Source organism: Bombus pyrosoma, linkage group LG11 (assembly GCF_014825855.1).
Source record: "Bombus pyrosoma isolate SC7728 linkage group LG11, ASM1482585v1, whole genome shotgun sequence".
In the NCBI taxonomy this organism is placed as follows: domain Eukaryota; kingdom Metazoa; phylum Arthropoda; class Insecta; order Hymenoptera; family Apidae; genus Bombus; species Bombus pyrosoma.
In genome coordinates this window covers 7,041,229-7,067,223 of record NC_057780.1, presented here as the reverse complement: position 1 = coordinate 7,067,223, position 25,995 = coordinate 7,041,229, and the positions used below count along the sequence as shown (strand labels likewise).

At 33.2% G+C, this 25,995-nt stretch overlaps 6 protein-coding genes across 8 annotated transcripts; 2 read left to right on the top strand and 4 right to left on the bottom strand.

The window, feature by feature from the left end:
* Positions 1-565: 565 nt before the first annotated feature.
* Positions 566-2,094, bottom strand: LOC122572861 (zinc finger protein 706-like). Of its 2 annotated transcripts, none has more exons than XM_043738441.1 (3): positions 1,775-2,094; positions 1,073-1,217; positions 566-991 (listed from the first exon to the last, which is right to left on the bottom strand). In XM_043738441.1, the coding sequence occupies exons 2-3, from the start codon at positions 1,214-1,216 to the stop codon at positions 902-904; spliced, it is 234 nt and encodes a 77-aa protein (XP_043594376.1). In that variant the 5' UTR covers position 1,217; positions 1,775-2,094; the 3' UTR covers positions 566-901. The 2 variants fall into 2 exon arrangements, with proteins under 2 accessions (XP_043594376.1, XP_043594374.1); XM_043738439.1 differs by lacking the exon at positions 1,775-2,094 and adding an exon at positions 1,623-1,760.
* A 929-nt stretch (positions 2,095-3,023) lies between these two features.
* LOC122572859 (alpha-soluble NSF attachment protein) lies at positions 3,024-7,294 on the bottom strand. Its single transcript, XM_043738437.1, has 5 exons — positions 7,098-7,294; positions 6,388-6,584; positions 6,038-6,303; positions 5,784-5,957; positions 3,024-5,666 (listed from the first exon to the last, which is right to left on the bottom strand). Exons 1-5 carry the CDS (start codon positions 7,187-7,189, stop codon positions 5,517-5,519), a joined length of 879 nt encoding a protein of 292 aa, XP_043594372.1. The 5' UTR covers positions 7,190-7,294; the 3' UTR covers positions 3,024-5,516.
* A 241-nt stretch (positions 7,295-7,535) lies between these two features.
* Positions 7,536-10,431, top strand: LOC122572856 (meiosis-specific with OB domain-containing protein). Its single transcript, XM_043738433.1, has 9 exons — positions 7,536-7,545; positions 7,629-7,826; positions 7,941-8,072; positions 8,464-8,732; positions 8,944-9,166; positions 9,237-9,350; positions 9,470-9,629; positions 9,705-9,912; positions 10,005-10,431. The coding sequence occupies exons 2-9, from the start codon at positions 7,706-7,708 to the stop codon at positions 10,203-10,205; spliced, it is 1,428 nt and encodes a 475-aa protein (XP_043594368.1). The 5' UTR covers positions 7,536-7,545; positions 7,629-7,705; the 3' UTR covers positions 10,206-10,431.
* A 1,322-nt stretch (positions 10,432-11,753) lies between these two features.
* Positions 11,754-13,736, top strand: LOC122572493. Its single transcript, XM_043737490.1, has 6 exons — positions 11,754-12,498; positions 12,576-12,788; positions 12,857-13,038; positions 13,114-13,297; positions 13,373-13,544; positions 13,623-13,736. Exons 1-6 carry the CDS (start codon positions 12,253-12,255, stop codon positions 13,733-13,735), a joined length of 1,110 nt encoding a protein of 369 aa, XP_043593425.1. The 5' UTR covers positions 11,754-12,252; the 3' UTR covers position 13,736.
* Positions 13,737-13,767: 31 nt separating this feature from the next.
* Positions 13,768-15,099, bottom strand: LOC122572495. 2 transcript variants are annotated; one of them, XM_043737492.1, is made up of 5 exons: positions 14,861-15,099; positions 14,578-14,792; positions 14,418-14,505; positions 14,242-14,328; positions 13,768-14,102 (listed from the first exon to the last, which is right to left on the bottom strand). In XM_043737492.1, exons 1-5 carry the CDS (start codon positions 15,088-15,090, stop codon positions 13,907-13,909), a joined length of 816 nt encoding a protein of 271 aa, XP_043593427.1. In that variant the 5' UTR covers positions 15,091-15,099; the 3' UTR covers positions 13,768-13,906. The 2 variants fall into 2 exon arrangements, with proteins under 2 accessions (XP_043593427.1, XP_043593428.1); XM_043737493.1 differs by having other exon boundaries at positions 14,418-14,490.
* Positions 15,100-15,209: 110 nt separating this feature from the next.
* Positions 15,210-25,986, bottom strand: LOC122572344. The gene is made up of 8 exons (XM_043737212.1): positions 25,978-25,986; positions 25,758-25,896; positions 22,470-22,694; positions 21,384-21,559; positions 20,369-20,527; positions 17,912-18,260; positions 15,918-17,297; positions 15,210-15,311 (listed from the first exon to the last, which is right to left on the bottom strand). The coding sequence occupies exons 1-7, from the start codon at positions 25,984-25,986 to the stop codon at positions 17,137-17,139; spliced, it is 1,218 nt and encodes a 405-aa protein (XP_043593147.1). The 3' UTR covers positions 15,210-15,311; positions 15,918-17,136.
* Between the last annotated feature and the right edge of the window lie 9 nt (positions 25,987-25,995).

Here is a 25,995-nt window from a genome sequence, read left to right as displayed (position 1 = left end):
ACAGATTCTTTGCTAAATACTAGATGATTGTGCAGTGCTTTGCCATGTTTTTTTTTTAGTGCAGAATAGCAAATATACAGTGCCAGACAGAAACATTTACGAAACAAAAAACAAATCCTACAATGTAGAGAGGAAAGTCCATTGAATCAATTATTCTCAGTATGAAACAGTAAAGAATTTAAGTACTAAATGCTAAAATTTAGTCTTGTAAAAAAACTAATATTTAGTAATTCCATCTTACTATTATTTGCGTAAAACATAATTTATGTTTTTAATGAAAATTAGGCTTGAATGTATGAAAACTTAATGATCATTCATAGAAAAAGTTATGTGTTAAACATATTACAGATACGATACTTTTATTGGTAGACTAATTGGCAGAAACACTGTAAAATGGCAGTTTCTTGTTCCTCGTAGATAAAATCTTCCCTTTTACATTTAATTCTTTGATTATATTCTATTCTGAATGCAAAACATAGACGTTAATTTTTTTTTAAGTTAAAGAAGCCAACAAATAATCTTTCACTGCTTGTAACATTAAAGTATGCATGAACATTCGTAATCATTCTGCTAAATCGATTAACTTTATTTATTAGTAATATACATGTTTCAATCAAGTGGAAACTTAGCAATCACGTGTTTGATGAACATTACTGAATATCGTTGAAAGAAAACTAGAAAATTTACTTTTGCAAGTGAATACCAATTTTGGGCTGTGCACAAAAATTCAATTGTTAACTGTGCAATAGTTCATTTTAAACACTAACAAGGTTTAATTTATTTTTTGTATGAGACTATTTAATGATTAGTTGAACGTCGAACTATATCACTTTGTCATTTGTAGTAATTTTTTGTTGCTCTTGCTCCATCCCAACCTGTATCCTTACGCAACATCTCACCCTCATATATTCTTTAAGTCTTCTGGTAAGTCATTCTTAGGATGTTTGTTTTCAAAGTGTTGTTTGTATGTCTTTGGATCTGGCATTTGTGCCTACAAACAGATTGTTATTTTTTAATTTTAAATACACTAAAATCTATAATATAGGTTATTAAAAATAGATAACATACTAACCTTACAAACTATGCACACGTGTACTAAAGCTTTCTGTGCAGCCTTTTTTTGTTCATTAGCACTATGTCCTTGTTGCTTTTTCACTTTTGCAGCCTTCTCGGCTGCCTTAGCTTGTGACTGAATCTTTTGTTGTCCACGAGCCATTCTGAAATAATGTTATAATTGTTATATTATTGCAAATGAGTCCATACTTCCAAATCTACAAAAATTACATAAAAATTTACATCGAAATGATCGTTTGTTAAATCTCTCAACGCATGAGATGGGACTTAAACTGCACAAAATTAAAGATTTTGCTATCAATTTTGTTAGATATCTTTAATCAAAACGAGCACATAAGGTGTTCAATGATAATGGAAAATAAGGTTCATATAAACTCCTGGCTGCAATAAACTCCATAAAAAAACGTGGACATCGTGCATCTTAGCTCAACTGCACAGTCTTCGATCCTTTCTCTTTAATAGATCATTATAACATACTTTCTCTTTATCGAGATTACTCTGATATATACCCAACCTATAAAATAGGTGAATGATGTGCCAAAGATTACCTGCGATGTGGTCTAATTCGCGTAATCAAGCATATCCCAAGGGAAAAAAACAACAATACGAAATGCATAGGTTAAATTTGCGGAGAAATTTACAATAGGTGAAGGAGATGAAATTTTCGATGGAATGGTACTGCGAAAAGTAGATCGCTCACCTGTCCGAGGATGAACGTGTATTTATAAGCAAGATACTCTTGCTAATTCGATGATCCGGGGCTCGATTATCCGTAACAGAAACAAATTAATTTTGTTTCCGTGTTTTGTTGTAGAATCGAGGCTGACCAAAGGAAAAATTTGCAATGAAAACCGAGAATTCAAGAACTATGCTCGGAACACATCTGTTGGGATGAGCAATCTTCGAACATCCGCACGTGAAGTACTGCCTTTCAAACAAGAATTGTGTGCAAAACGAAGAAAAAAAAAGTAAAATTGAAATTAAATATTTGAGAGTTGGTACGAATACGACCGAATACTTGTTAAGTTTTCTTTATTTAGCTTTTTATTCGATTGCTTAGAATACACCTTGAGGTTGAAATTGTTTTTAATCGATATTTAAATATTAAAGCCTACAAGTTCAGTGACCGCATTCTTGACACGCGAGATATATGTGTGCATATTATGTCGAAATATTTTCTTCCAATGAGAATGCTAGCTTCCTATGATACTTGCTTCCTATTGGTCGAAATTTTCGTCACATTTTTTGAAGGTTATTATAATTTTCGAATCATAATAGATTGCTATGTTCTTCTAATCTTAAAACCTATTTTCTAATTAATTTTTGGTAGTTATTATTAAGATTTAAAATATTTTGAAAATATTTGTTTAGAATATCAATTTTCATAAGAATCAATCTATTACGTGCTAAACATTTTAAGAGCTACTACATTTGTTCTCGAAAATATTTGGATACTTGTATTAATATTTTATGAATATATCATGTGTCTTATATGAAATATTTTGAATATGTATCAGTAACAGTGACTTCGCTATCATCATCATATTGGTTAAATTTGAAATTAATTTGAAAACGTATAAAAAAACTATAATTTCAGATTGTTTTGAAATTTGACCAATATGTATAATCATAACAGTCGTATCTTATCGTAGTAATAAAATTTCAAACTGTTTTATATAACATATAGAATATATATACATATTTAAAATGTTTTATGTTAAATGTTAATTTCGAAATGTTTTACATAACACGTACAATATATATACATCTAAGTTTTTTATAATAAATATTCAAATATGTACTTTCACGAGTCACTATACGTTCTATTTAATGTCCGACTTTAATTATTAAATTTCGCTTTTAAAAGGAACTTCGGTACTTTTAATTTGTTTTATTGTAACTTATAAAGTGAAGATACAACGATTCATGATACAGACAGCAACTATAAATTTGTATTCAATTATTTTTATTTACAAAGTAAATCTATCGTAGTATGCGATCAACTATATGTAATACAATATGAAGAAAAACTACAACTTTATTTGCTCACTGATATTCGCTACGCACTTTGCAAATTTTTATATAAAAAGAAATCTACACATGCTTCGAACAATTAATTTCGTGGAATTTTCTGAATGATATATAGAACGCTATTATATTGTCTATTTTACTAACATTCCGCCTGCCGTTAAAGTTGCATATAATGCTCGATCATTTTGTGGAATATTGTTTAAGACACTTTATAAAATGGTATTTGATTACTAAATATTTTTTTGTAGGGTATGATATCGTTTTTTTATTATTTATTACGGGGTTATAACTTGTCAAGCATGTTAATATTGCCACTAAAAAATTCTATCATGTGGTGCTGTTAATATAATTGTTATTAGGTCTTTAACAATGCGGTCATCAGTTTACAAACGCAATAATATAAATCAAATTACGAGAAGAGCTTCGATTATCGTAACATAATTCCATTTTAATCATCAATACATAAACTAAATATACAATAACGGACGTATGTATATGTATACATAAATAAATTTCTACATGCACGACAGAAACTTAATTTCTGTTTTTTTCAAGAGGCGTATACGAACCCAGAGTACTCACACCATACATATGTACACGCTAATTCTTCCCACTATACGACTTAAGTAAATTAACTAAAGTAACGAAGTAAATTTTTATTATATGATATTTCGCGAACAAAAAGATAAAGAACGCATAAACACACTTTTTCTCATCACCGTGTCAATCACGCATAGTTGTAATTAAATTTTATAAATTTTTTACGAACACATTGGATGAAATGACTTGCTTAAGTTTAGTTGTATTTAGAGTTTTCAAAAGAATGCATTTTATATACGTAGTTTAATATTACAATACGTAGAATATAATAGAAAATCTGAACGCCATTAATTAACTCTCAGATTTTAGAGAAACAAGCACTGATCATATGAATAAGTTATTCATTACCTATCGATTAATAATTACAACTGTCAAACTAATATATATATAGATAAATGTGTACAAAGAATAAATAAATTTTTTTTTATTCAACGAATTTTCTTATACAATTCGAAAAAAATAATGTAGCATTAATTACGTGCATCGAAAGTTACATTTCTTTTTTTAGTAATGCTTATGAAGTGCACGCTCCGTTACTTTCTGTGCATGCAGAAGTATTTATTTTCTATTCCTACTTAACAATAGAATATTTATATATGTATATGTGTATCTAATAGATGTATTCAAACAATGTAACTTGTTCTAAATATGAAATGCTGTAGTAAATTCCCGACGTACAATTGATTAAATAACAATAAATTAACGGTGAAATAAATTAAAAATTTTTACAATGATAATCGCTTTTTTTAATCACTAGTACCAACTATTTCGAATCTACATATCTCTAAGTACAAATATACATTGACAAAATCAGTTTTCAACGATAAGAAAATACCAACAAATATCGATCTTAACCAAAAAGCAAGAAAAGAAGAAAAAGAGAAAAAATAACTATATTTACACTTAAATGCATGTCATGATCATTTTCCAACATTATGAATTATATGTTCCATCCATTTTAAAAATTATTAAAATATCATAACCATACTATATACATACACTTAAAGTTTCAGATTAAATAAAATTCTGTGAAAATCAAGGTTTAAGAAAAAAAAAGAAGAAAATTTGATACTAACGTAAAATACATTAAATCCATAAGAAGATAATATGCATACCATATTCATTATTCTGACACTCTGGCAGTGTAAAGATAACAACTGACAATCTATCGTTTTGTTTTAACAATTCCAGGCGAAACATAAGCTATAATTTTTTTTGTAATTACAAAATCTTATTTGTTATTGTTAATAATTATTCCAAATTACTAATAATAAATATCAATAACCGCTCAAAAATATTATATATATATATATAAAACTGCACCACATTATTCTACTAAAACGACTAAACTCATGGAAAACAATTGTTTTCGTCCTAATAATTCATCGCAATCGCAGGCGGTAAAATGAGTTGTACAAGCTGTGGCTTTTTGGCAAGCTATTTATGTATTCATAGGTATGATAATGCCAACAAAGTTCTGATACTATGTATTTATATATTTAATTGTATGCCTTGTATATCGGCATTGTAAATGAACTATTAATGTCCATAGAATATTTGAAGTTCACTTTCTCTTTTTCGTTTATACTCTTTTCATGACAATCTTCTATTAGTAACGTGATAACTTAAGTGATGAAACATGTAACAGTTGCCAAGAGAGCAAGGAGATGTTATGAAAAATATATTTGGATATAAAAACGAAACTACTTTACAAGTTCCACTGAAAGCAGGATATGATTTAAAAAAGAATACATATAGAATTGGATTAATAATATCATCGACAGGAAATAGCGTAAAGTAGGAACAACCGATCAGCGTAGATTTGGATTAACGTCAACCTGCTTTTTAATACGTAATAATACTGTCGTGTACCATTGATCCAATCGCGAAATCGAATCATATTCCTTTACCGCTTCTGTAAAACCTTCGAGGTTTTCATCCTCAATGTGTTCTATTAGTGTCTGAAATAAAGATTAAAATATCTACCATATCAGAGTATAATATCGAGTTTCTTTTAAACAAGGAAGATTTTATGATATTTACTTAACAGAGTATAAATAACAGAATATATTTCGTACCTTTATCAATTTGTACTCTCTAGAATCCTGAAATGCAGGATATTGTTCCTGATAACGTTCAATCGCGTGTTGCGCGTTCAATGTATCAACGCACAAGTGACACAGCGCCGCCCGGAAAAAGTATTCCTTCGCGCTGTATTTTAACAGAGAACTTTCTAAAGATGCAGATGCAACCTGTAGAATAAAATAAAACAAAGCTTTATAATCCCTTCTTTTTTTTATCAGAATTCCGATTATTATTAAAGAAACGTTACCTGTTCATAAATTTGTATAGCTTTTTCATAATTTTCAAGCTGAGCAGCATACTGTGCAACTTTCAAAAGACATTTATTGGCAGAGGAATTGCTCTCCTCTCCACGAAAGTAGTCAGCAGCTTGCTCATAATGATGAACTGCTCTCTCAAGATCCATGGCTTCGCTTTCATACATCTCAGCTATACTTTGATGATGCTTGGCTGCCATCGTGAACCGACCCATGTCGGTGTAGATTTCAATAGCCTTTAACAGGCAACTAATTGCCTCTATAAATATATGCAATCAATTTATTATTGGATTTCATACTCTTTAGTTACAAATGCAAGTGTTGAAAATTATTATCACTGTACCATTTATATCAGATTTCTTGAAAGAATTAGCAGCATCTACATAATTGGTAGCTGCATCGTGACGACTACCCGCCTTGGCATGCAATTCTGCTGCTTCATAGAATGTACTCCCTGCTGAACTCCAATTCTTTGCCATCTTGAACAAGTTTGCAGCACGTTGGTAACATTCTACAGCTTCTTCAACCTTCGATGATCCACTATAATGAGAATATTAAACGTCTCAACAATTAAAATTTAATATCAACGAAATTTATTTGTATTTCAAAATTACTCGATTTCACCTCGTATACAAGACATAATTATTGCACTATGAGTCATCTAATAACAAATATTGTTACATATTAAAAGTACAGACAATAAAAATAAAATAAAAGATAAAAATAAAGAAAATAGACACATCAGAGTAAAACAACGTGCAAAAATTACATGCTTTCATGATTTTGATATTTCTTACGCTGCACCATAATTTAGTTTTGATACATTATATCGGCAGTAAAATTGCTACGCATAGAGATATACACATGCAAATGCATAGAAATGAACGATTTATTGAACGATGGAAAGAAATGTATTATAAAAGAACAATGTTTTTGCAAAGAAGAAAGGCATAATGTTCATCTTTATTGTAAATCGAAGTAAATAAATAATGCGAATTGAGATTGGAAATTTAGTGGCGGACGAGTTCAAGTAAATCGATGTAGTAAACGTACCCAAATAGAGAACCCAGGAAGCTCTTGGAAGATGCTAGCTTCTTCTCGGCCTCGGCTATTAATTGTAACGCTTTCTGTTCGTTGTCAGCCATGGTTTTCGATGAATCCTGACACGTAACAGTTTCGAAAATGTCTTAAATCATGAACTTCGCAGGAAAAATCACCTCCCACTCTGCCGATTCGACGTCACTAAAGTCAATGAAAGTGAATCAAGTATCATCGCCAACAGGATTGCCAACGTTCGAACATAATCTATTTTAAGCCTAGTTCATAATGATGTTTCGAAATCTGCCTTATTGTACATATAGGCTAATAATTTTTCTTCTAATAAATAATATTTAAATATTATAATTTATGTTAATAATTCTAATAAAAAATATTCTGTCTTCTAAAATAGATAATTATACACAAGAGAGATAAATAACTAAATTAAGTAGATAATAATTAGGTTAGATTCGATTTTCAATTAATTGATATTTTGAATTTAAATATAGTTGGTAATAACAGCGCCAAATATTACGTTTGTTTCAGAAGCAAAGTGTTAAGGACAGAGAAAGATTTCAATTTAATAAAGTTAAAGATTATTATCACAATTAAAAACATCTATAATGTCGGGCGTGTGTAAACATGCATTAAAATCTTTGCGTCCTGGAATGCAAAATGCGTTTGTAATCGGCATAATTGTAAACAGTTTTAACATGAAAACGATCGATGCTACACGTACGAGATGTATGAATTTTATTTTTTATTTAAATTAAGTTTAGAAAAATAAACTCAACAAATTTGCATGGAGAATACTTTTGCGATTTATATATGGATAGATTAATAAAATTTTAATTTTAGTTAACAACGGTGATCGAGGCGTATGGACGTTTACGTTACGCGATTCAAAAGAAGATTCTATAAATGTAACTGTATGGGGCAGTACTCTATTTGTTAGAAGATTAACTTCCACTTTTCATATTGGGAGCGTAGGTTTGTGAAGAATTAATGATTAATGATATATTATTTACACAACATTTGTATTTGAAATTTTGCTTGAGCCTGAGCTTGAGCTTGAGCTTGAGCTTGTATTTGTACTTGAATTTGCACTTATCTTGTATTTGCACTTGAACTTGAATTTGAATATATGAATGTAAATGTAAAGAATATTTGGGTTTTTTAAGTTTAAATATTCGAATTTGAATCTAATTTTGAATATTTGAGTTTGAATTTAAATTTGAGCTAAATAAATCCTTATGCCACAAAATAACTGTTTCCTCTCTTATCTATTTCTATTTTTATAATCTTCGATCACTCTCTTTTTTTTAGTTAGTCAATTTATGTATATTCAATTATGTTATACATATTTAAATCTAACTTACAGTGGAAGTTATAAATCCAAAAGTGTTGGAGCGGCGTTCAGAGGACAGGAACGAGGCGTTTGTACCGTGGGTGTCCAGCTCGTGCAGTCTAACGGTGAACGAGGGCAACTCGCTAGTGCAAATTCATGACGCACCAACACGCGCAGAATATGAACCTTTGCTGATGCTCCCGATTAAGAAGCTGACTGGCCTGCGAACTCTGAAAAGCATTTTTGAAAACTTGGAAGCGCTACGCGATCAATATGTCGACACCTTAGTAGCTGTTACTTTTGTATGCTTTAAATTTAGAAATCATCGGAGGATATCGATGAAATTCTCATTTTATATTTATATCTGCTACAAAGAAATTTACTTTCCTTTGCATAATTTTTGCAACACAAATATATTTAATTCTAATATTCGAGATAGAAAATATATTTTGAGATTTAAATTTCTATATTATTTTCTTAATTGAAAGATAATGTAAATTTCATGTTTAATAGGTCAGTGATATTCGAAACGCAATAACACGCGACGGAAAGAGTATAAAGTTTCGTAACTTTGAGGCAGTAGACGGATCAACGGACAAAGTAGCGTCCTTAGTACTTTGGGAAAATGAATGGATCGAAAGAGCTGCGTTATGGGAACCAAAACGTATTGTGCTTCTCCTCGTGGATGCTCGTATCGCGTACGATAATTTCAAGAAAAAAACTCTTTTATCTATAGGTAATTCAAAAAGTCAAAGTAGCAGGAAAAGTTTCCATATGATATCATCTATATGTATGTATATTCACAGCTAGAAAAACAATGATCACCGAGAATCCTGATATACCACAATGCACAGTCATAAGAAACACGGTGCAGTGTTATGATAATGATATTATGTCTGGAAATTACGCGACACCAAATCGTAAGAACAGTTATTCACATCCTATAAATTTGTTCATTTACATGTGATTTGTATCGTTTCATGTACTTATAATTGTATACAAAGCTTGAATTAATATTACCCAAACTCCATTTTCACAGCTGATACAATTACAAATGTAATGACCATAAGAGAAATTTCTGAAAAACTGAATAAAAAACCGAAACAAGGAGAAAGGATTCAATTCGCTACGATTTTAAAGGCATACGTAATGGATATAAATGTGGAGACCTTAAGCCCTGGAATACTATCGATTAGATGGTTAATTTATTTTCTTTTTCCTCAATAATCAATATTTTTTAACATAGTAGCTTTACAATTCCTCGTCTCTCTTAGCGCCTTATGTAAGAAAGTCATTGATGATAATCGGGATTCGTGTATGAATCTCGAATGTCCATCAGGCAATGGAACTCGCGTGCCTCTAAACACGACAAGCCTAAATTTAAAAGTCAATTTAAAAGACAACACAGGTTATCTTATTGGCTGTCGATTATCCGGAGATGCGGCTGAACGTGTTCTTGGTTGTACAGCTAATGAGTTTCAGGTTTTTAAAGTTATATTTAAAATTATAAAATTATATTATTATTTCAATATAATTAGATTTCAATATAACTATCCCTTTGTAAATCTTTTTAGGGAATGATACTTCCTCAACGTACCGAATTAAAGTGGAAATATACGCTGGAAAAATGTGACGTACGTTTGCACGTACTTGGTCCTGCAGCCACGTTTCCGAATGCTATATATAATATTCTGTCGATTTATCGAATTCAAGAAGACGAAGATGAGGATGAAGATACTGGGCTGGTTAACGACCTTGTCTCAAACGACTTTTAAACTTCATTATTTAACATTCTTAAATATCAATAAAGCATTATTCTTAAATGTTATGAAATAGAATTGAAATTAGCCATTTATAATTTTTTTAATAATTGCATTATCTATAGACATTCCAAACATAACTTTATGTTTTCGAGTCGCATTGTGAAACAATTGGAGGATTTTTAAAAAGAATAATGAATGAAATTACACATTTTGTTGTATATGTCGGGTTATCATTAGAGTTAGGAGCGTATAATAAATCTTCCTGTGAATTGGCCATCGTTGTTATGTACTATAGATGATATCTTACTGATACGAATGTAATTACTACAGAGTTTAACAATAGCGGTGATGAGATAATCGAGATGTTGATGACAATGAATTTAGGTTCGATAACGAATTCACGGTCAATGGGATGACGAATGTGATTTCTGTCACAGCCTAAGTCGAACTCAACCTACCGATCCACGATTCGGGTGTGTCTCAATGTACTTCGTGTCCCCAGGACAAGTAAAACTTATCTGACTGAAACTCAGTCCAAGTGGAACTGCCCTTACATACTCCTCTCCGTACCTTTCTGTATTTCTCGGGTGAATCTTTGTTTTTAAGGAGAGCTATTTAATTACTTCATACCTCTGTTAGGTACACGTCCCTCCCGTGATCGTGGCTACGTTCAGCGACCAGTTATGTCACTTCGAGCCCAAGTTCACTATCATAAATCTCGGGCACCCATATTCGAATTAAATCATTAACAACTATTTCTCAGTTTTATTATTTAAGTACAGCTATAATAAAAAGTCTGGACTAAAGTATTGGGCACCTTCCCAAACATTCCAAAAGAAAGGTACTGATGTCCTTTCATCTCCGACATATATATATGTATATGTCGGAGATGAAGGAACACCGGAGCCTTCCTTTGGAACTTTGGGAAAATCCCGTAATATTGTAATCTAGATTCTACCATAGCCGTAATTAAACAATTGTCATTCAACCCGATTGTACTTATTTGAGATTCGTGACAGTGAGCTTGGGCTCGAGGCGACAACCAGTCGCCAACGTAGCCGCGGTCAAGGGATGAACGTTTGTTTAACAAAGGTATGGAGTAACAGTGTAGCTCTCCTTAAAAGAAATAGTTGTAGCGATACTTTACAATAGACATCCAACGGTCTCTGTCCCGTGGCTTGCCACACGCAGACCCTGTTCTCCGGGTAAGATGATCGCCAGATGTCGATGCGTTTCCGCAGTGCATGTTCAGCTAGCCTAAGGACCCGTTGTAAATCTTAAGATTTTGTTAACTAAAAGTCCTTCAAACAAAAAAACAGTCTTTGTCCCAACTACGGGAAGATAGGGGAAACCTACTTTCTCTCGAACGACGCTCCCCGTTAGCAACTTATCCTCAAGGGCGGCTAGCATCTTTTCTAACCATCGACGTGGAAATTGACCAATTAACAGCAACGTCAATTTCCCTCACCCTCTGAACGAAGGCATCGCTCCACGAATCCGATGATCTCGTGCCCTTAGACACACCCCGTCATAGTTTTCCTCGGTGGCATCATCGCGACGAAAATTTATTCCTGCTTGCGACTTAACTAACGAAAAAGAATAACGTGTTCACGATCTGTTAACCAAGAGTCGGACTTAGATTTTGTGAGAATATACATCTACTATCCCGTTGACTGCGGATTCGTTATCGAACCTAGGATCATTGTCATTAGCGTCTCGAGTATCTAATTATCCCGGTTACTTGTCGATATCTGTAACAATCATGTTTGCTCTAGTCAATATCTTCTCTATTGCATAACGACAATGTCTAATCACATCGAAGACTCGTTTCACGCCCTTAACCCCAACCCTAATCGTAACGCCAACCCGACATATACATATATATATATATATAGTTCGATCAGCTGATTGCAATCTTCTGATTGGTCACATTTAAATATCAACACTTTATAAACACCGTACAATGAGGCACCACTGTTAAAACCGGTTTTCTGTAAATTAATTTTTATAATTATTGTTCGCATAATTTTTTATAATTATTCAAATAGTTATAAAGAAGATGGAGATAGAAGAATCAACTAAAGAAGATACTGTCGAGGTTATTAGGGAAAGTGTGAGAGAATTGATTCACACGGAAAGGGAGAAAAATCGTACGGAAACGTGGAACAAAAATCGTGTGGCTTTAGGAAACCTTATGACGAATTCGTCATTTACAACAGAGTTCGTCGTTGAAAAGGCAAAAGCTCTTAAAAAGAGAACATTATCTATCGAAGAGTATGGTCAACTCCAAAACGCTCTCATTCAGGTTATAATTTAAAGATATATATATCAAATGCAATGTAGTTAATAAGTATATTAACATGACTTTTCATTCTTTGTTAGAGCGAGGACAATGTTAAATCTTTTTTAAAAGTGAACAATATCTTATTTGCCTTGGTACGTGATATATCTAGTAATAATAGTGCATTGCAGTTATGTGCTGCTAGCTGTTCTTGTAATATAGCACTTGGAAATACTAAGGCATGTACTGCATTAACCAAAAGCATTGGACCATATCTTGTTACAGAATTAAATACTTTAAACTATCCTCTATTGGTAAGTTATAAAATGTTTATAATGTTATCACATATAATGATGAAGTTAATGATGCGTTTTCTCATTAGGAAGTTTGTATATGGACGATGGGAAATCTGATTTCGGGAAGCAATAAAGCATTTGAAATTTTCCATGCCCAAGATTGCTTAAAATATATTATATCCCTGATGCATAACTGTGATAATATGATTGTGCCTTCAGTAGCCTATACAGCCATGCATTATGTGCATATTGGTTTTAAATACATCCAGTAATAACCATTCTTTTTACTTAATTATTTTAAAACCATTTAAAAATATTTCACTAATTGTACAAATGCTTTTAGAGATAATGATATGATTGAACTTGCTAATGCTACTATAAGAAGAACTCTTTCATTTGAAGATCCATACTTTATTTGGTTGCTAGCATTATTATCTTCACAACAATCTTGTAACTCCTCCTTATATAATGTAGTACCTTTGATAGTGGATTATCTGTATCAAAATAATACAAACAACTTCCCATTCGTAAGCACACGACTCCATTAATATTAACATATATTTATACTCGACTTATGATATTAAAGTTCTTCTTTATTTTAGACTACAGCATGTATAAGAATATTGGCCAATACTGTGCAAGAGACATCCGGACAATTGGCAAAATTTCTATTAGAAAATCCAAAATATTCCCAATCAGATTTAGAGATATTGATCAATAGATTGCTTTCATGCCAATATACACATATCAGAAAAGAAACATTATGGTTAATAGGTAATGAGAAATGCTTTATTGTTACATTATAAAGATAATAATTTTGTAAATACAGACAAAAATAAATACTTTTTACAGGTAATCTTTATAATCACAATTCTTTTGACATTAAGAGAATGATACAAAACATCGTTCCTCGATTATCATTCTTGAAACAAGCAATTTTATCTACAACTCAGCAGTATCAATAGGTACTGATTCAACTAATCGAGCGGGAATCGCGTAAGCTTTATAATTATTATATTTACATATGTATAATATTTATACAACAGTAAATCTCCCTTCCCAATTTCACACTTTATGTTAGCGACGGTATAAAATTATGAAAATTGTTGGTAACACTTTACAATGCTGCATTCGTTTTAATAACTCATTTGAACAGGAATAAATCGTCGTCCTATTCTTATCGATGTATGTTTCTCCAAAGTATCCTCTGATACATCCTCGATGCAAGGTACTTTTATTACATTAAAGTATATACGACCCATTACTTGCGCTGTCGGATTCGTCGTAGCTTTCAAACAATGGTACAGTGCCTCATCACACACACAGTGCGATCTACAAAGGTAAGAACAAAATTCATGTCAAGCACCAATAATCATAAACAGTTCTACGAATTATAACGATTAGTATACGATTATTATTATACAAAACAATTATACGAATATATAAATGAAAACTTATAATATTTTCTTACTTGGTATATATAGAATAATTGGTGAGATTGTATCGCGTTTGTTGAGCTCGGATTTTTACAGGGCAAAGATCATGACTGCGACAACATCTAGAAAAATAAAATATGTTAAAATCTTTGTCGTTTAATCAACCATAATCTTTTTGTAGCTCTGATGACTATAATATATTCGCACTGACCTATCAATTTGAGCTTCATGACCTAAATCGTGGTAGTTCTCAGCGATGTCACCGGTGCCGCACCATTTTGTACCTGCCAACGACGACACTGTTAAAGTTTACCTCAGTAGATGTGAATTATAAATACCATACAAAATAACTAATAATTATAAAAATTTACCTGGCAAGATGCCTGAGAGAAGAGACAACACGCTACCCACACCATGACTACCTTTGTTCTCAGTGTTGGACATCTCAGTGGATAACGTATCGTGCTGGATTTTGTCCAATAACTCGCACTGTTGCATGAGCTTCGTCATTTGCTCGAAGGATACCAACTGCGGGACTGCAGTTGACGTCAGATTTCTTAAAACTTCATTAGCCTCTTCTTGCTCACTAAAGATACGAATCTAATTTCTTATTCATGCATAAACATTGCTCTAAAACTAATTGAAGACACTTACTATACTTCAATCAGGTTGCAATTATGTAGTTCGTTGTTTGTTCCGAGATCGACCACCGCCACAGTCTGATCATAGTAATAAACGGCTCTAATCTCGTTTTTGTTGTACGCGTTAGTCCTCGGAACAATACCATTCAGTCCTTTGAAAGGGTTTTTGAAGAATATCGGCTGCTGAACACTGTTAGAGCTGATGGTCACAACCAAGAAGAATATCCAACTCGTGGAGATCATGTCTATCCTTTAATCCGTGCTGCACTAAGAATATTAATCTTTCCGCATGATCTTTTTAATCACTTCCTCAGGATTTTCATGCCGGAAATTGTTATTATACGCGTGACGAACGGAAGAAAGAAAAATTGCAAAATCGGTGCAGGGGAAATACGCATTGCATCGTCAATTCGATCGAAGTGTACCTCGCTTATAAATGGAATTGATCTTCGTTGCCTTGAATTCTGAATAAGAAATGTTTCTGTGGTTTTAATTTATTCAAACAATTATTTCAATCGCGGTCGCCTTCGAGGATTTCCCTTTCTAATCACGGCTACTGCAAAACGGTACCAATTATTATTAGAGGATTAGCATTAAAGTTTCTTCACCCCATTATTAGAAACAGATGTGGGAATACCTATGATCATTTGCTTTATCGTTTCACGGAAACATTTCATTGTCAAAGCGTGGTATTTAAAAGGAAAAAGTATTGGGAAAAGAAACATTCAAGTAAACTAACTAAAGACACTGAACTCATAAAAAAGGGGACAAACCTATCAGATATTACGTGGCAGTCTACTATGAAAACTCAATACCAAGAATTACATAACTTCTAGATAAAGTTTAGCGTGGGAAAGAGTAGAAGCGAATATTGAACTCGTTTCAAAGCATATATACCTCCTAATTGCATAACTTAAAATTCAGCAAGATTTTTCGTACACACATTTGCTTACATATTACGATAACATATTATATATTCTTTTAATTATATACTTTCCATTGCAATGTTACAATACGTATTTTACCTGCTTTCTAAAATCTAAAAGTTGTCAACCCTAAAGTGACCATACCTGACCGGTCTTTTCCATCCTTTTCATTCTTGAGGTTTCAGTTGCATGGTGGTTATACTCAACGAGAAGCACACTATAAGTTTGAATTTTCCGCACACAACTATGAAGACATAAGATCCAGATATATAAACATTCAAGGTGCCGTCGCTCTGAACTATGCGTTTGACATAACTACAATGCACGCAGATAGAATCTGGAAGTTGAGCGTTGCCGCCGGTGGAATCGGGATTCGTGTAGAACTCAATAAGTTTCTGAAAATCTCCTGAACGGCCCCAAGCTGAGCTGGTGGGACGGCGTGTAGTGAGAATCGCGCCCTCCCCACCTCGACTTATCGATCTAGAGAATTCGCAGGTATATACCTGCTGAGGCCCCTCCATTCTCATTCTTTTATCAACACGAGCTGTATAAAGTACTCACTAACTGACCGATGAACAACGATATATCTGAATCCCACCTGGGGGGGGACCCAGATTCGAAAAGACTAGGACGAAGAAAGTGGGACAAAGAGTAGAGAATTGTCTGACTACTAAACATGGCTAATTTCTACGGAATGTCTCCGTGGATCTCGAAAATCTCTATATAATTTCTATTCTAACATTGAAACAAATTGAAGGCCACATGTAAAACACATGATAAGTCACATTTATCGTATATGTTGTCAAACATCAAAACCATCTTTATATTCGATTATCGGATTAAAAATGTGATTTTATTATCCTCTCGAACATTTAAAAGGTATTAATAACATTAGTCATATATAGACTAATATTAATTAATTTAAACTGACATAACAACTAAATTAATATTATCCTTTATAAAATATTGTAGACTTATCACGTATTTTCAAAAGGTTTATATCATCGAATTTAATTGTAAGATAAACAAAAATGGACTTATCATATTTTTCCCGTGTGATCTTCGATTAGAAAGTTGCTATTTTTCTAATGGATTTATTATCTTCAATTTAAATGATTCCACGAGAGTAATTATACGACGATTAAAAATCATAAAAAAAGTCGTTAAAAATACATGTAAAAAAGATAAAAAAGAATGTTCATTGGTACGTTAGTTTCTTTGTTTCATTTAAGAATTGAACGCGAGCTTAGAAACTCTGTAGCTGACCGTAGCACACCTATAAATATCGATAAACGTGCAATTTACGAGAGCCTAAGGTCAATGTATGGACAGAATTGATACATTGATATACGGTAATTTCTCGTTAAGATTGACTCGATTTCAAGGGCTGCTGCTCGTGAGCGGACGCATTCGTCTTGGAAGCTGCGTTCACCGGGTACTGGTTTCCAATCCGGGTAGTGCTCAGCGTGATACTAATAGGCGTAGCGTTCGAAAGTTGCTGCCGAACCGGACATTGTCGATAGCCTGGAATTGGGAATGTATGAATACATTGAACAGATATATGATCGACAGTGTAATGTTAATGAACTGATTAACTCCTCGACGATCCGACTGGCTTGCATAGATTGCATATTTTATATCTGTTGTCAAAGTTAATAGTAAATAGCGCGAATCTATACATAAAGCAGGGTATTGAACAGTAAATTAAAAAACGTTACGACAAAGACAAAAAAGAAGAAAATGTATGCATATATGCACATCTTAGACTTCGATCAGACGTAATTTTCCCGTCTAATGTTTACAATAAGGATGTTTATGCATTTATAAAAAGTTCAAAAGTGTCACAATTTATGCAATATGTAAAAATATACAAAATATTCAAAGTACTCGTTATAATGTTTAGCATCTAAAATTTCTTTTCTCTAAATTCTATTTAGAATTCTCCATTTTATCCAATTATATTCATAAAAATATTAAATTGTATAAACATCCACAGTCCATTTATGTCTCTCAAAATTATTTTTTGAAAGGCAGGAAATGTGTTTTTCATCTGTAGCCGTCATATATCAGTTTCAAATATTTATTGGATAAAGTGATCATCGAGTAGCCTCGTTTCACACACAAGGAAATATGTCTACCGGCATGATGAGGGCCGGAACAATGACAGCAGATAGGATTGTTTCGAGGCCTGGGGCAAAACTCAACGCTGTGAGGCTCTCCGCATCGAACGCAACGTGGCAGATGTCTACAGTTGGCAGCCATGTGCCAGAAACCCTGGCACCGATAACACTGAAGCACACCATCTCCCGTTTGGAAGTTGGATGTCTCAAGAAAGTTGTTGACTATTCCCGGTCCTGCCTGCAGCGGTCCACCGGCATTTCCGGTTCCTCCGCGCCACCAACGTTCTGGGATGGCACTGAATCGAGCCGCACCAAAAAAGTCCAGTCCTTGACGCAACAATAGCTCGTAATGCCCGGCGTCCAGCACCTGAGAAGAATATTTTAATCAGTTCCAATTTTATCTTGCTAATGACTGAACGATACAACTTCCTGACTGTCTCTCTTAGATATTTATGAAAGAAATTATTAAGATATTACTTCTGTGTGATTTATTTATTGCAATAAACAAAATTATATACAGGGTGGTTGGTAACTGGTGGTACAAGCGGAAAGAGGGTGATTCTACGCGAAAAAAGAAGTCGAAAATATGGAATAAAAATTTTTCGTTTGAGGCTTTGTTTTCGAGAAAATCGACTTTGAATTTTCGCTCGGTACGCGTGCACTTTATCACGTCTCGTTATAACGGATCTCATTGTAGATCGTTGTCTCGGTTGACATTATGTTGATAAACACTTCTAATGTGGCCGAAGTGTTTTCCTGCCTATTAACCTACTATCCAACTTTTATCGCTATCCACTATCAGTACCTATTAGTCTACCATCATGTCTACATACAGCAATCGGGAATATACGGACATGATACTTTCGTTAGGTGCGTGTGGTGGTAACGCATCAGCCGCAGCTGATCATTACAGACACCGGTATCCAAATCGTCGACATCCTGACAGACGTGTTATTCAAAGAGCAGAACGAACCCTTGGCGAATATGGTTCTTTTGAAAAACTTAGACGACATGGTGGTCGTCGACGACGCGTTAGTGTAAATGTTGAAGAGCAAATACTAAAGGACGTTTTGGAACATCCTGACATAAGTGCAAGAAATCTTTCTTTGCGGTATAATCTTAGTTGATTCACGATTCTTCGAATTCTACACGAAAACAACTTACATACTTATCATATCACCAGAGTACAAGGACTCATGCCTCATGATAAGATTTCGCGAAAGGCATTTTGTCATTGGTTGCTTCAACAGCATGCCAACGATGGCAGAATTTCTGTTAAAAATTTTATGGACCGATGAAACGAAATTTACAAGGGACGGCATGTTCAATGTCCATAACTTGCATAATTGGGAAAATGAGAATCCTCACTCTATTCTTGAAACACATTTTCAAGTAAGATGGAACGTAAACGTCTGGGCTGGCATAATCGGACATCTAATTATTGGGCCATATTTTTTCGAAGGAAATGTAACGTCAGCAGCATATTTCGATTTCTTACAAAACAAACTACCGGAATTATTAGAAGATGTACAGCTGAGAACTAGAGGAAGTTTAATTTTTCAACAAGGCGGTGCACCGCCACATTTTAGTCGACGTGTGAGAGATTTTTTAAACCAACATTACCAAGGCTGGATTGGTCGTGCTGGAACTATAGCTGGCCACCACGCTCTCCTGACTTAACTCCGCTTGACTTTTATTTATGGAGCCATATTAAATCAATTGTCTATTCTGAAGAAATCGCAAGTTGCGAACAATTGAAAGAAAAGATTATTGTAGCCTTTCATACTTTAAAACAATCGAATACGTTAAAAAGTGTTCATAGAAATTTAATTAGAAGAGCAGAACTATGTGTTCGGCAGAATGGACAACATTTTCAGCAATTTTTATAATAATAAACTTTATGATTACTTCATATTATTTCATTATGTATTCCTAATCTTCCGTTACGGCAAAAACAAACTTAAACTGCGATAATATCCATCGAGACAACGATCTACAATGAGATCCGTTCTAACGAGACGTGATAAAGTGCACGCGTACCGAGCGAAAATTCAAAGTCGATTTTCTCGAAAACAAAGCCTCAAACGAAAAATTTTTATTCTATATTTTCGACTTCTTTTTTCGTGTAGAATCGCCCCCTTTCCGCTTGTACCACCAGTTACCAACCACCCTGTATATGTATATATACTTTATATATGAAGTTATATAATATTGTCTATAAAAATCTATATTTTCTCATTATTCGATGATAATTTCAATTATTACAATAAATAGCTTTAAAATATAATCAAAATTGCTTTAAGATATTTCTACTGAAAGTTATTTAATGATCATTTCACAGATCATCGTGGTATCGAACTGACATTTAATGTTTAAATTAACCGAATTATCGTACGATGTGGCTGATTAAGATTACGGGGCTTTTAACGAAAATCTATGTATTTTCGTTATTATCTATGTATTAGCGGTAATTACCTCGACGCGTATATATTGTCGCCAACGTTCAACGCTTCCTGTCGTGATTCCCTGTTTCGTTAGCGCGGAGTTAATATCTTGCAATGGAATGGCCCAGGGTACATCACGAAGAAGAACCGCCTGTCTATAACGAGAGTCCTTTGCTGAGAATCGAGCCACCTGATTGGAAAAAAAACATCATAATTAATTGAAAAGAATACAAAAGACAGGAATGAAAGAGGAGAAAGGAATAAATATGCAAATAAAATATTCATGACATCGTCTAAGAGATCAGAGATTTGGTGAGACAAGCTTACGTTGTGCAAGCTTGGTTATCTCATTTTCTTGCATAAGAGAAAGCGAAGAGGAAAGCGACCGATTACAACGTAAAGTAACATTTATATGGTAATGTCATACGCAATTTACTGTTGAATTTGTACATTTGCATAGTTACTCTTCAGTACGAAGAGAAAAATGTGATATCAAAATTTTATATCTGGATAATTATTAAGGAAATTAGAAGAATTACAAGCTTATCTATTATATATTTACATATTTCTTTATATTTTTAAATATAACACGTTCACTTCACGTTAAATTCAATAAAAGGGCACGTAGTTTCACGATATATACACGATGTCGAATATTTTATTAAATTTTCATCAATTATATAAGCAATATAGAAATAAAATATGACGGTGCACAATGTATAGCAATTATTTATACATTACGTATATTTATGCAAATTTGTAAAGAAGAACGCTATAACCTGATCATTTCTTTATATTTTTATATACTATCTGTATTCTATGCATTTCTGTATCTTTAAATTATCTATAAATGTATAAACGAATTCATTATCTATTTATAAGTAATAGAATAATAAATTCAAGCAGTAATGTACACGTTAACTATACTTTTGCATTAGCCATCGATTTTCACCATTTAAATGTAACTGCAATACAAGGTTGTTAACATAGAGAAGAATATCGCTAGCTAGGAACATATTTACATCTACTACATCTATTGTATCTACTTGTACGGGTCCTTCGAAAATACGCGCCAAATCGCCACGCTGCAACAGTTTCTCTGCGTCAGCTTCGCGTGTGAACGCCGCAATCAGGCCACACGGTGTTTCAGACACGTGCCAGGCTGCCAATGGATCGGACGCGCGGATCACATCTTCTAGATTGGAACGTAGCAGCTCGCCACCTGGCATAACTTATTCGTCAACTCTAACAAGATCTAAACATCTACCGTCAAGGGGGACTAATATCGTAAAACGATTTCTTTGTCGCAACTTGCTTTGAGAAGCATTTCTCAAACACGAGGTAGAACTGACACGCTCTGACGTAACAGTATACCGATTGCATAATTTCGGTTATCGTATCGAAGAAAAGAAATCATACAATACGTGCAAAAAGTATTTGCACGTATTCTTATTTACCAATAAATATCATTTTTACAGTATTAAATTTTTGCAGTCATATGACAGTACAATCAAATGGTATGAAATTTAATTATTTAGATATAATTAATTAGTATATACGCAGGCAAAGTTGTAGACACCTTTTATAAATATATAATGCGTGTTATGTGAAACATTTTGAAAATTCATTATATTGGTCAAATTTGAAATAAATCTGAAAATTTATATAAAAATTACAAGATATTTAGTCTAAGCATTTATTTTACAGGGACCACAAAAGTATTTAAACGATCCGTTATATTAATAAATCTCAGTGTTCAATAGGATCATTTTTAACATTTATTATATACTTAAGATTGTTATTTGCGCTGTGTTCTAATCGTTTCAAGATATTTATTGCAAATATCTTGTAATTTCTAGGTACATTTTCAGATTGGTCTGAAATTTGACCAATATAATCATGATAGTCTCGTTGCAGTGCTAATAAAATTTCAAAATGTATAACACATACAATATGAACATAGAATGCTTAAATACTTTGATAAGCCAAAGTAAATTCTGTAGTAAATATAATGATGTCTAAATACTTCTTGCAACTACTGTACAAATTTTAGGCACATTGTATATTATAAATGTACGTGTGGCCACTTATGCAAGTGGAGGATACGCTAAATAAAGAAGTAGGCAATTTGCCACCTGGTATTCCTTGCACTTGACCTTGCGGTCCGACGGCACGCGAGATATACAGAGAACACGTGAACTCTTCTTGACAGGAAACACGTGCTCGGTTGTCGCAAACGTTATCCGATGAGGTATTCGGTCCCGTGACCGCAGTCTGCATCATTGTCTCGTCCCTTCTATTCTCCTGGGGGCATTCCTCTTCCATTCTGTGCACCTTGTGCACTATCGAAAATACCCCTAAAAATAAAATCAATATAGGTCTCTGTCTCTCAATAGTTAATACATAATTGGACTGTAAATGTTTATGCAATTTTATATACATATAAAACAAAATAGAGACAATACAAGCTAAAATTCTTAGAACAATAGTAAACGCCCCATGGTACGTTAGAAACGAGGACGTTCGGAAGGACCTGGAAATACCAGGATACAGAGAAAGAATAGCAACACACCCAAACTGGCTGGCTGCGAAAACGATCAACAAAACAAGCATAGAAAGAAGATTGAAAAAGAAACACCCAGTAGATCTCACAGAGGATATAACCTAACAAACACGAAGATGGTACCCCGCTGGGAGTAGCCACCCACACAATAATCAAACAGGTAAAAAATTTCACCAAATGTCCAAATTGGACATATAGTGAATGTAAATTATTAAATAAAAAAAAAAAGAGATGTTGATTGATCTAAAGATGGAAAGTGAAGTTCGGTGGCAATGCTGTCGCAGAGGAAAATTATTGCTGGGTATTGGTCGTCCCAATACCGGTCAGTTAGAAATGAAAATGATCATTAAACATGAGGAATGACCATCCCCTTCTCTACCTGATGGAACAATAACCATAAGGAACGTTTCAACCTGAATATTTTATAACAATGGAGGGCCCTAGCGGCAAAATACAAATGGTTAGTTCCATGACGGTTCCTTAGGATTACTGCTGTGAGATTAATTTGCACAACTAGTGGCCGCCTCGACCGAGGGATGGATTTTGGTTTACGTAGAGTCACCGAACGTAACAAATAGAATTTTTATTAAGATTCAATAGAACGTTTTAAAATTTGTGTCGTATCCCTCATTAATTCTCTTCTATAAAAGTTTGCTTTTTAAAAACGTAGTTTGAAACGCGTGTCTTGAAAAGATGGTAGCTCATACTAATCATTAGACTGCGGATTTTTATGCATTTGTGGGTAATTTGAAGGTACATAAATGTACAAAATGTACATAATACGCAAAAATGTGAAAAGTGAAATGTAAAAAATATTCAAAGCGAGACATACCTGATTTATGTTGAAATATAAAATTGCATGAAAATTAGGATTCTACTGATTATATATGCTAATTATACTGATCAAATTTGATATCAATCTGAAAATGTATATAGAAATCTCATTATATACAATGCCAATGAAATTTCAAAATGTCCCGTATAACACGAATGATATATTCACGAAATATTTCTGCAAGTGTTCGAATGTTTTCGTGAACCGTATATCGCAGTGTTTTGACGAATATAAATTTCTTTTCAAGGTATTTTCGAGATACATATGTACACTTTTCGAGATACATATGTACATACACGGTACAATAAATGAATACACGTGCATATACATATGTGTATAAATGCACACGCATAGAATTAGTACGCGTGCACGATAGCCACGTGTATAGAAACGACTTTACCGGCAGATTTGCGCGTGATTGCCAACTAATAGGAGCAACATGTTAATTGTCGGTAATGAAATCACTCGTACAAGCATTCGATGGAATGCAAGGTTATAATTACATATTTCGCAATACGCGCGCGCGCGTCTAAATATACGAATGCATAAAATTGCAGAAAACGATTTAATGTTGAGTAAAAGTTCCGATTTGTTTGGTTATTCGCTAAACTCGACATATTCGTCGAATGCGAGATATCCGATTTTTAATGCAATTAAAAGCATACGATTTGACATTGAAGCTTTCACAATCGGTGGCAGTACGCGTGCCAATTTCCTTTCACTTGCTCGTTTAACCGATTACCGTTTTTTAGCCACTTTGCACCGTGCCAAAGATTACGACGACGTTGAATCACCTTAGACGTTTATCCTGCAGCTCGTATTTTTGGAAAAGGAAGTCCGGGTCAAAGAAGACATGGCTCAATGCTGGCGCCATTAATTAGCCTCTTTCACGATCACAACAATATCGATTCTCTTTTTTCTGAACTATATATGTATGTTTAATACCGCTTTTTCATCGACGTTTAATCTTTTCGATCATTCTTCTTCAAAAAGTTAATCCTCCAAAATTCATCGTGTTTTCTTCTCTATTAATGTATACTATCATATATTGCATATACATCCTTATAAAAGAGAAATATCGATTTGTAACATTGATTCAGTTCTAATGTGACTATAACGTAAGGTAGAATTATTTGAGTGCTAGAATATTTGGGTTAAGTTAAGCAATTTGCCTTTTAATTTGCAAAATTTCGTTGCAAACAAATTTTTAAGCGATTTACGTTTGAGCATAGGCTACTTAATTTGTTATAAATGACGTGATAAAAGGTGAAATATATTGTACAAATTGACAGCTTGATAGCCATAACTTTCCACGAGGATATTTCCATTACACATTAAAAGGTAACAAGTTCGTACAGTTAATATTAGTATCTCAATTATAATTATTATAATTCAATAGAATGTGTATACTTAATTTCCGTTATTTTAATTATTTCGTTGTCATATTCGAACAATACTAGAATCCTTTTTATGTATGTATATATTATACAAAACATTTTGAAGTCTCATTAGTGATTATATTGGCGAAATTTCGTCGCAAAAATCACCAAAGTATTTAAATAGACAATTATTCACTACATTAATTACCTGCTATATATAGTAGAACCATTATTTTAGTACTAATTGCATATTTAAGACTACTATTCATAATGTATACTAATTTTTCACTACGTTTATATTTGTAATAAGTGTCTTACAAAGACTTTCATATACATTTTCAAATTGGTTTCAAATTATACTATTATAATCACGATAATTGTATCTCATTACAATACTAACGAAATTTCAAAAAATTCCGTATAATCTATATAATATATTCATAAAAAAAATTCCATGACAAGTGTTCGAATACTTTCGTGAGTCTTCTTGTTCTTTCAAATAAGATGCATAAATATCCGCAATCTACCTATAATATATAGTAGGTTTAATTATTCTATACAAGATACAGTGTCGAATTTTAAAATACTGAAATTTAAATAACCCAAATCGAATCAAATAACCCAAACCTTACCCTATACATACGATCGTAGTATGAGCAAATTGGCTCAGAAAATCTTTGCAATTCTTGAGTCGAGCATCTTAACTGATAACACGCCTGGCACAAAAAATAAGCTCGATTGCTGTGTAACGGTTTAGGAGTTGATCCGTGGAGAATATCGCGAAATCACTGTAAGCAACAAGTATAAAAAGGAAAAAAAGGAATTAGCGCGATCTCGCTATCTGGTGCGCGCTAGACACTTACTTTTACCATCGTTTCTAA